At 42.6% G+C, this 10,087-nt stretch overlaps 1 protein-coding gene across 1 annotated transcript; it reads right to left on the bottom strand.

The window, feature by feature from the left end:
- Window positions 1-314: 314 nt before the first annotated feature.
- Window positions 315-4,755, bottom strand: LOC115742124 (formin-like protein 6). The gene is made up of 4 exons (XM_030676237.2): window positions 2,975-4,755; window positions 2,687-2,886; window positions 1,740-1,981; window positions 315-1,637 (listed from the first exon to the last, which is right to left on the bottom strand). The coding sequence occupies exons 1-4, from the start codon at window positions 4,753-4,755 to the stop codon at window positions 843-845; spliced, it is 3,018 nt and encodes a 1,005-aa protein (XP_030532097.2). The 3' UTR covers window positions 315-842.
- Window positions 4,756-10,087: the final 5,332 nt, after the last annotated feature.

Genomic DNA, 10,087 nt, shown 5'->3' with positions numbered 1-10,087 from the left:
TCTTAAAATGGCGGACTGATGGTGACACAGGCCGACAGAGGCCACGCGGAGGGCAGCAGCACTTTGGTCCAAACTTGAAGCCTGACAGCGGGGTTGCGTAGCCTCAGCTGGTCCGGGGAAGAGCTCCGCAGCCAGAAACCACGAGTCCGGTTAAGGTGGCCACACCTGCGGTGGCAGACTAGTCTAGGGACCGATACGCCGGTTGCTAACTCGGAAGGCGGGTATGTCCCCCGGTGGGAGCACCCGATCTCCAATTTGAGATCACACATATCCGGGGATGCTCGTTTGAGACAAGAGAATGCAATCCGAGACCACATCAAAAGAATTATCTGTATTCTTATTTATATGATCCTCAAAGAACAAATGCTAATCGTAACACAGATAGCAAAAGCAACAGCAAAACATGCCAGTGCTCTGTATGGGATTTGTCAATCTGAGCTTAGAAAACACTGCCCCTGCTACTGAAGATACGTCAAACTCATTAAGTATACAAAAATGACTTCTATCTCTTTGCTTTTCCACCTCTTCCTCTCCAGGTTACAGCCGCCTGTGCACCAGCATCCTGGCAAAAGGAGATAGTTTGATGTCGTTCGGACCCCCTCTCATTCACCTACTGTAATTCTGTCTTATCACAAGAGAAATGCCTTTTTCCGCCTTTGGTTTTCCGAAATGCTACGACTATAACATTCTTGTCACTGATACCATTTCGATGGCCAAAACTGTGGGCACAGATTAACTCACATTATTAAGCTTAATCATTGTGACGCCATTTCAACTGGCAAATCAGAGAGTATGCTGAGTAACTCCATGCCGAGTGGAAGTCAGCTTTGTATTTGCGTACTCTATGGAGACAAGCTTTCCTCATCTGAGCTGCTATTTCCTCTCGCATTGTACCTGCTCAGGACAGGGAGTGAAGCAGTGGAAGAAATCCGGAAGGACCTCGCACCTCCCACCACCGTCCGATCCTGCATCCGACCAACATCCTTGCACACATGATCCAAAACTGAGAGGAAATCTCTCACAATCAGAAAAATTCTTAATGGGTGAGCTTCCTCCTTCGCAGCGTCACCATGAAAATATTCAGTAACCTCTCTCACCAGAAACAAAGCCTTCTTCTCATCATCCTTGACTCTAGTGATTTCCTCCTCCGCCTCTCGAAGGAACATCTTCATTGAATCGAAGAAGTTCCTCTGCATATCTGGCGTCTGGTATTGCAGCACATGTTTGACTTTGTCAAGCCCAATTTCAAGTTTTGTGACATAACTACTCAGGACATCAGAGTCCATTCCTGCTGCTTTTTTCACGTTTCCAAGGTCTTTGCTCAGGTTAGCAACAACCTGCAATCCTTGCTTCTTGAAGTCATCGTCCTTCATCTTAGGCTGCACCTTGTTCTGAACATTGTCGTCAACAGAAGTCGTACCTTCTCCCTCAGATCTTATGATTTCCTGAACCACGAAGTGAAGAAGCGTTGTTTTTCCGTCTGTTCCCTTTATGTCTACGAGTTTTAGGAGTGTCTCAAGTTTGAAAGCTTTTGCATCTCCACGGTTTGTGCCTACATTCATCCGGTTGCCTGTCCTAAGTACAGCTTCAAGGAGTTTGAGGAATAATCGGCTGTTCTTTAGCTCTTCACTAGCCACCTGCCATGTAGTGACAACCAATGAGTAGGTCCTAGGCATTGTAACTGAAGAAAAACTATGAGGGATTGCATGATGGTGGTGTAAATAACTTGCGAATAGTACCTCTAGCGTTTGGAAAGCCTTCCTCAGGTAGTTCACCTCAGTCTCGAAATTGGCTCTATATAACATAGCTTCAACTCTTTTGAAGGCAAATGGAATGTCAAGGATAGACTTAAGAAACCGTTCCGCAGTGCCTAGCTTAGAGATGTCACCATCATGATCTCGAAGCTTTATCTCCTCTTCCTTCGTCGGAGCCATTTTCACAAGTGTCTCCAGAAGTTCAGCACCCAAACCTTCTGGATTACCTACGGATCCAGATACATATGGCACATGATGTAATTAAACTAGCAATGTAATAAAGCATGCAAAATAAGGGATCAGTACAAATCAACTTCCATTTAACCTCTTGAAAAAGAGTACTCTATTATTACCTTATTCATAACAAAACTCTCTCTCCCTCTCTACCTCAATGCCGCAAACTCGATTACAACGCGAAAACATGAAATTGAAGCCGGTGTAGTCATGCAGGTAAGAACCAGCATTTGTTTACTGCATCTGAAGATTTCGACCCTCTAAACTCGACTCATGATTTTTTTTCAGTTTTCGCTTAACTATGTTATATTTCTTTAGCTTCCCCCTCTGCCCCTCCTTGAACACATATGACAATGCAATGATCTTCTGGTTCTGATTGTGGTAAGACTAGCGGTTTCAACTAAAAAGCTTGTTCTACTTTGGCGTACTACAGGATTTATGGAATTTGGCCTGGGATGCGACTTCAAGAACTTTCCATATCAACTCAAATCCATTATACCTTAGGATTAGCAACAATTAGGTTCGATGAAGGGGATATCAAGGCTTTCAACACCGGAAGAGCATAATCATATCATCATCAAAGTTTGAATTTCCATAGGCTACCTACTTCCCTCTTCATAAGGTAAGGTCGAGTAACGCAATTTCCGACTAGTTGCTTTCTATCTTTAACAGAAAATGAAAGGACATGGGGGGCATACCATCTAAAAGAGCTTCAGAGACTTCATCCCTTGTCACGTTCAGTGCTCTCAAAAGGATAGCTATGTTCTGCGACTTCTTTGGATCCAAAACCCTGTTCTCCTGTTCCAGAGGGGGCAGCACCGATCTCCTCGTTGGCTCCTTAGGAGCTGAATTTGCCGAGTTGCAACCGAAAAGTGTCTCCATCATATCCTCATTCAATCTATAAAATCAGAGAAATTGTCCATGGATCAGGTTTGGTTTACTAGAATTAAGCAGCATCAACATTCTTTTCAAGCAACAAAACTTACTGGAACGAGCTCGACTTAAGCTGGTCCCACACCGTGGCTCTTTCGGAAGTTGCCCTTACTTTGTCCCAGTGCAGGGGCTTCAATTTCGGCCTCGCTTCATCTTTATCGTCCCCGTTTTGTCTCTCGGAAGAGCCGGGGCTTCCGTTACTCTCTTCAGCAGCCTCGCTCTTCCCATTGCTTGAAACAACCCTGGAAGCAGGAGCCCAAGATTCTGAACTGGTTGATTCTGGGGTATGTTGTTGAGAAAAGACGTTAGCTTCTAGTCTTCTCTCTTTCTTCGGAGTTGCAAAGGCCCCCGGTGGCAGGGGCAGTCGAGAAGGCGGCAGGGGTGGTGGTCGCGGAGGAGGAGGAGGGGGCCGTGGCGGCGGAGGCGGAGGAGGTGGAGGTGGAGGTGGTGCTGGTGCAGCTGTAACTTTGTTTGTTCCCTGTGGTGAGCTGCTTATTGATTGGAGAAGTGCCATGTTCGGAGGTGGAGGTGGAGATGAGAATTTAGGCCTGGAGATTGTCCTTTCGCTCTTCTGCGATGGAGCCACCGCAGGCGGAGGCGAGACCTGCTTTATCGATGGTATAATGACATGTTTCATTTCCGGAGAAGACGCAGATATTCGTGATTTTGGAGACGTTCTCTTCGAATGTGGAACAGCAGCGACAGAGCCATTGCCATCGTTTCTCGCGAGGACCCCAAAACCTTTTCTATCGCCGGTGCTTTTACTGCTCTGACGAGAAATTGGCGTGTAATAGCTCTCCTCGTTGCTTACAGAGGAACACTGAGGAGTGTAAAACGCAGTATCGTGACTCTCTTCATCGTCCGACGAAATCGCCGGCGACTTCTCCACCGGAGGCTTTGCCAACGGCGGCAGAGGCTGCAACTCAGGACTCGGCCGATAACGAGGATTCTCTGATCTGTTCACCGAATTCAACTTCCGGTACGGCGACGAGATTTCTCCACTGCAATCACCGATGGATCTCGTCGCCGAGGGCTCAACGGTGCCAATGTAGAGGAAATTGGACGGTGGACCTCGAGAATCGTCGACGACTCTCTCGGAATTGTTTCCACCGACGAGCTTTTGCGTCTCCTGCGGATGCTTGGCCCTGTGCCGATACAGGAAAAATGCCAGGGCAGACAACATTCCTAACGTGACGATTCCGACGGAGATGGCGATCGCCACCGTCTTCGTCGGTTTGGTCGGCTGCGTCGCGGTCGGGAACGGCGTGGTCGCATTACTGAGCGCCGGCGGCGGTTGACCCCCCGGGTTCTGCGTCGCTCCGGCGGGCACCTCTGGGAAGAACGGCTGGTCGGGGTCGGGGAACACGGGGGACGGCGGAGGAGGCGGCGGTGGCGGGGGCGATTCGGCTGCCGGGGGCGGAGCGGAGCCCGCCGGGAAGAGCGGCTGGTGGAGGATCCTCCTGTGGAGTCCGCGGCCGCTGGCGAGCTCGGCCGCGGCGCCGCAATTCGCGGCGCGGATGGCGGGGCAGAGGAGGAGAGAGAACAGAGCCGGAGCCCAAAGGAAGCTCGAACCGCGAGCTCTCATGGTGAACTTTGCTGCTCCTCGCACGACTCGCTTTCTTTCACCAAATTCATCCCCCCCTGTCTCTCTCTCTGTCTCTGCCTCGTCCCGCAAGCTCTCTGCAACTAGAGGGAGAAACGGTGCAGAAGACGAAGACGAAGACGAAGACGAAGAGGAGGAGAGAGAGAGAGTGGGAAGGGAAGTGGGGGGAGAGTGTGTGCAGAGAAGCTTCTGTTGGCCGCAAGTTCTGGATGCTCCACCAGATGACGTCATCATGGGTCCCCCGTTTTCCTTTTTCCCTTCATGTTTCTGTGGTTTTTTTTTTTTTCCTCCGTTTTCATGTCCGATTCCACGTTTATTCCCCACTTTCACATGGGACGGGCTGGTTTTCTCGGTTGCACTAAATGTTGAAATGACACGTGGCAGACCGCTTTTCCTTTGAAAATAAAAAAAATTAAATTCGATTTCGACTGATGATCGTGGCGGTGGAGTGGGGGCTAATAATTACGTGGAGACAGGCGCATAACGTACGCATATGCACTTTTTTTTTTTTTTAATATGTCTGTGTAACGGATTGATTGCTAGTATCGCACTAGAGAAGCTAATAACGCCAAAACTTACCTGTAATTTAAACACTTTGAACTTGGATTTTACCTTAAGAAAAAAAAAACGATTTTGAATGATGGGAAATAATTATTTCGATGGCAAAATTAAAACTTGACAAGAAAAAAATGATACTTTTCTCATGATTTAGCGGGAGAGCCCACCGAAACATGTCAAGAGATACAATACAAAAAAAAAAAAAAAATTTAAAATAGAACTTGTTAAGGAGAAGTCAAGTTTTGATGATTTCGTGTCCTTTGGAAGGTGGGGTGATCCCGCATCTATAATACCAACATCCACATCCCTCAATTTATTTACCAGTAGGGGCCGCATGCTTTTTGGCAGTTCAGAACGTGTTAAGACATTTAAATATCTTGGCTGGAATCATTGGAGATTCGTAAAATTTATAGAAAATAGTTTAAGATTTAAACTATATTTTTTGGGCTCGCTTTTAACCAAAAAAAAAAAAAACATGTTCCTATCACTACTAAGTTTTGATAGGGTAGCATGAAGGGATGCCAAGTAATTGAAAATTTTGGGAGAGAAAAGAAAATAGAAGGAAGAGAATTGTTTGGATGGTAAGGAAAGAATCGAAGGGTACTTGCGTAAAAAACAAAAAAACAGAATTGGAGGGAAATAAAATGAAATAGGTGGAAATTACAAATAAAGGGTTTAAAGCATTAATAATCCCTAAGTCCTTCCCAAAAAAAAAAAAAAAAAAAACCATCTAAGCTCTAAGAGTGACTTCCACGGCATTCCAAGAAGCAACTTCCTATGGTATGAGATGGCACCCTGGTCTATTGATGGCACTTTAGTCAATTGATGTATCACCTCACTCCAAAGGAAGAAATTGAACCAAAGATGTGTATTTTTTTTTTTTTCATTTGAGAAAGATGAATGATTTTTAAATATATATATTTTAAAAATAATCGCTTTTATCGCTTACAAAAATGAAAAAAAAAAAGAGAATTTTCATCTTCTACGCGAATGTTTAAATATAAATTACTATTGATGATGACAGCATTTTTTTGACCAATTATTTCAATTAGGAAAATATTTTTTCAAATTAATCATTTTTCGCGAAATAAATGGAACCAATGTATACACAATTAGTATGCTTGTCCATTGCAGAAGTCGCGATCTTAGTAGAAGTATAGATGAGTTAAATTTGTAGAACAAAAGGGATCAAAGAACACCTAAAGTTATACATGGGAGGATTAAGCAACTACTCTCTCTCCTTCTACTAAACTAACAAAACAAGATAACTTCTACATTCCTCCTTAAAACATGTGACCAAAAGTAAAATAAAAAAGTTCCTCCATAAAATCCATTTCTCTCCAGCCAAACCTCTCCACCTAAACATACTGATAATATAGGTGATCTCTCTTTCATTTCCTATTATATTGTCAACTAAAATAGCTGTTAAAAATGTTGAAAAATGTATTTTAACAGGCGCGAGGAAATAATTGTAGATAACGTTATTTTGAAATTGTGCAATTAAAATTTAAAAAATATATCGAAAACAAATTATCGCTTTTCTTTCTAATATCAATTTTCCTCCCGTATCGCTAAAATTTTCGGAGAGGTTGTAGACGTACTTATAACTATATGGAAAAAGTGGATGTAATTTTTTGACATCTTTTTATGCATTGATTTGTTACTTGTTGATTCCATTTAAGTTCGTTCGGCATTTTTTTTCCATTAAGAATGCAATACAAGATGTTGAACTCTCTCGTGAAGAAAGTATCGTAGTAAAATGTTTTGGAATAGGCTTCAGAAATGAAATACTAATGGGAAAAAAAAATGATTGAAAGAAAAAGGAATGATTGTAATTTGGCAAAATTAAGGAGTTCATAACTTATAACAACTTTAGCGAGTATGGCATTGACTATTAAGACAAAAAAAAAAAATCCAAATGAACTGCATATTTTTTTGGATGATTTGGCATTAAGCTGCGGAATGATGTGACAATGCTTAAAAATAAAAACCCTCTGCAGTCTCACTCCTCACAAAAATTTAAAAAATAGATTCAAAAATTTGTCCTGTCTGATTTTCCTCGCTTCCTATTTATATAGCATGAACATATCATATCGAATCGAATCGAATCAAACGTAATAGATCAAGAAGAAAATATTTTAATCCGAGGCGACACTTCGAAATGATCGGTTTTGATTGGAGGAGCGGTCATGATTGACGGAGACATGTGAAGTGTTATTATTGTAGCAATCAAGCTGGATTAACATATTGGTAAAGCGGTCCCGAATTGCGATCATGGGCGGGTAATACAACACCGGGTGGGTTTGCGGGATTCAAAGGGCACGGATGTAATTTCACGAAAAGCCGACGTGGCTAAGCGTAACTTCGCCTGTGTTTTTTTTTGTTAATCACCTCTTCTTTCCGCTTTTTCCTGATGCCAGTTCGATCCACCGACTCTCCCGCGACACATGCCTTTTTCAAGCTTTTGTTTCATCTTTTCCTTTCCGCTTTTGTTAGTGGAATAACACCGCTGCGTAATGACATTTCTGTCCTTTTGCCCCCCCACTTTTCCTTTTCCTTTTTCTTTCTCACTTTTTTTTTTAAATTTTTTGTTTTTCTTTTATAAATTCGCTGTTTACTTCTTAACGTTGCCAAAGTGGGTGCTTGCTTTATTCCTTTTGGCGAGTTGGAGGGAGAGGGGTGTGTAGTCTCGGCCGTGCTCATTCGGGGGAATCTTACACTGTCCCTTAAAAAAAAAAAAAAAGAATTCCTTAACCCTTAATTAAGATTAATGCGATTATTAAATGATTAATTGTAGAAGAGGTGAACCACCTACTTTTTTTCTTTACTTGATCCAAGCAACTCTGGGATTCCAAGAAACGTCCATGAAGTCTCCTGGTTATTGAGATTCGTAGGCATCTCTTCGGATAGAAAACACATTGACCTTGATGGAAACCGACTTTCCTTTTCTTAATGTGATGAATTAGTATATACTGGGAGAGCGAGAGATTGGTGAAATTTTTAAGCTCGGTTTGTTCAGTGAAAAATGGTTGATCGGGAAAATATTTTCCTAAAAACGATTACTTATATCGCTTGTGAAACCGAATGAACGAATAAAGTTTTCATTGCCCGCGGAAATATGTCGATATAATCTGTTATGGATGATGAGAAATGTCTTTTATTGGCTAATCATTTCAAGCGACATGCACGATCACTTTTGAGAAAAATATTTTTCAAATCATTCCTTGAAACAAATAGAACATTAATGTTCATAGCTAAACGAGGGTGTGGTGGGGATTTGATTTGGTAAGGCTTTGTCACCAGCTGTTTGAGCTGTGAAAAATAAGAGGAGTCTTCTATTATTCCACCTCTTATGGTAAGGGGATGACTTGAGGATGAACGGAGTATTATCACATGGTTTTCTTTTTTTTTTTCGGTAGAAAAAGATGAGCATTTCATTAGACCTAGAGCAAAGTTTGTGCAACATCTGAGCATAATAAATTTAAAAGGGCCTGCGGAGGATTAGCAAGCCAGTTACGAGGAAGAGTGTTTTTGCGATGGGCCTTCAATCTAGTCCACAACCTAAGTTGTGCCAGTCGAAGTCTGCAGTCTTCAATCCAAGGCCATATGTAAGTTATCACTCTCCACGACAACTTGCAGATCACTTCCATTGTGCAGCTCAAGCAAAGACTTCTTAAGTTGCACCGACACGACATGCTAGTAAAGCAAATCATGATAAAGCAATTGTGCTAATTTCGTTGATAGAGCCAATCCTTCATGATTTGCGTCGATTTCGTTGATAGAGCAAATCTTTCATGATCCGTGCTGATATTATATATTCTTACCTTTTGTGAAATCTTTTGTACACGTTATAAATATGATATAAATCACCATACCAATGGTGTGTGCCATCAAATTCACATTCATATTCTTTCATGGTATCAGAGCTTATCAATTTTTTTTGTATGATTTCTCTTCTTCTTTACAATGTCTTCTTCACCATCCTCCAACACCATTATCGCTACCACCGTTGCTGGCTCTCCATCCTTGCTGGTCCCCTCCCTACCATCATTTTCTCTGGGCAATATTAGCCATGTTCTCCAAATCAAACTAGATCGCAACAACTACCTTTTGTGGTGAGCACAATTTCTTCCTTTATTTCGTCTTCATGGTTATATTCGTTTTGGTGATGGCTCATATCCTTGTCCTGCACCTACTATCACTACTGATGATAGTACTGAGACCGTCAACCCATATCATACTGCATGGCATTAACAAGATCAACTCATCCTCTGTTGCATTCTCTCTACTCTTATTGAATCAATTTTCTCAAATATTATCGGTCTTGAGACTTCTCAAGATGTCTGGACTTCGCTTGAGAAACTTTATGCTCCTCAATCTCAAGCTCGCATTATGCAATTCGAGTATCGGCTTCGATTTCTAAAGAAGGGCTCTCTTTCCATGGAAGCCTTTGTTCAAAAGGTCAAGAACATTGCGGATCATCTTTCTACGTCTGCTCATCCCATCTTTGATTCTCAATTAGTTCTCTGCATCCTTGGTGGCCTGGGTTCGCAGTATGATGCATTCATTCCCTCAATTACTTCTCGTCTTGATCCACTAGCTATTGATGACTTCCTTGGCCTTCTTTACAATCAGGAACTTATTCTTCAAAGCTATACCACTGAATCTCCAATAGAGCCTTCTCCAATTGTGAAGGTTGTAGTCAAATCATCTAATGCTCAAAATACTCCCTCTAATGGTCGAGGTTGTAGTTGAGGGTGAGGACGCGGCCGAGGCCGAGGCCGTGGTCGTAATTTTTATGATGGAACTTATTCTCATTCTCAAATCATCTATCGGGTATGTGGTCATACAGGTTACTCAGCTCTCCAATGCTACCAGCGATTTAATCCAGGCTATAAAGCTAATACTGGCTCTCTACCTTCAATGTATGCCTCTTCAACTAGTGAGTCGTTTGACCCATATTGGTACCCAGACTCTAGTGCCACTCATCATCTTACGACTAACA

This window comes from Rhodamnia argentea, chromosome 11 (assembly GCF_020921035.1).
Source record: "Rhodamnia argentea isolate NSW1041297 chromosome 11, ASM2092103v1, whole genome shotgun sequence".
Taxonomy (NCBI): domain Eukaryota; kingdom Viridiplantae; phylum Streptophyta; class Magnoliopsida; order Myrtales; family Myrtaceae; genus Rhodamnia; species Rhodamnia argentea.
This window is presented reverse-complemented; position numbering and strand designations above follow the sequence as displayed.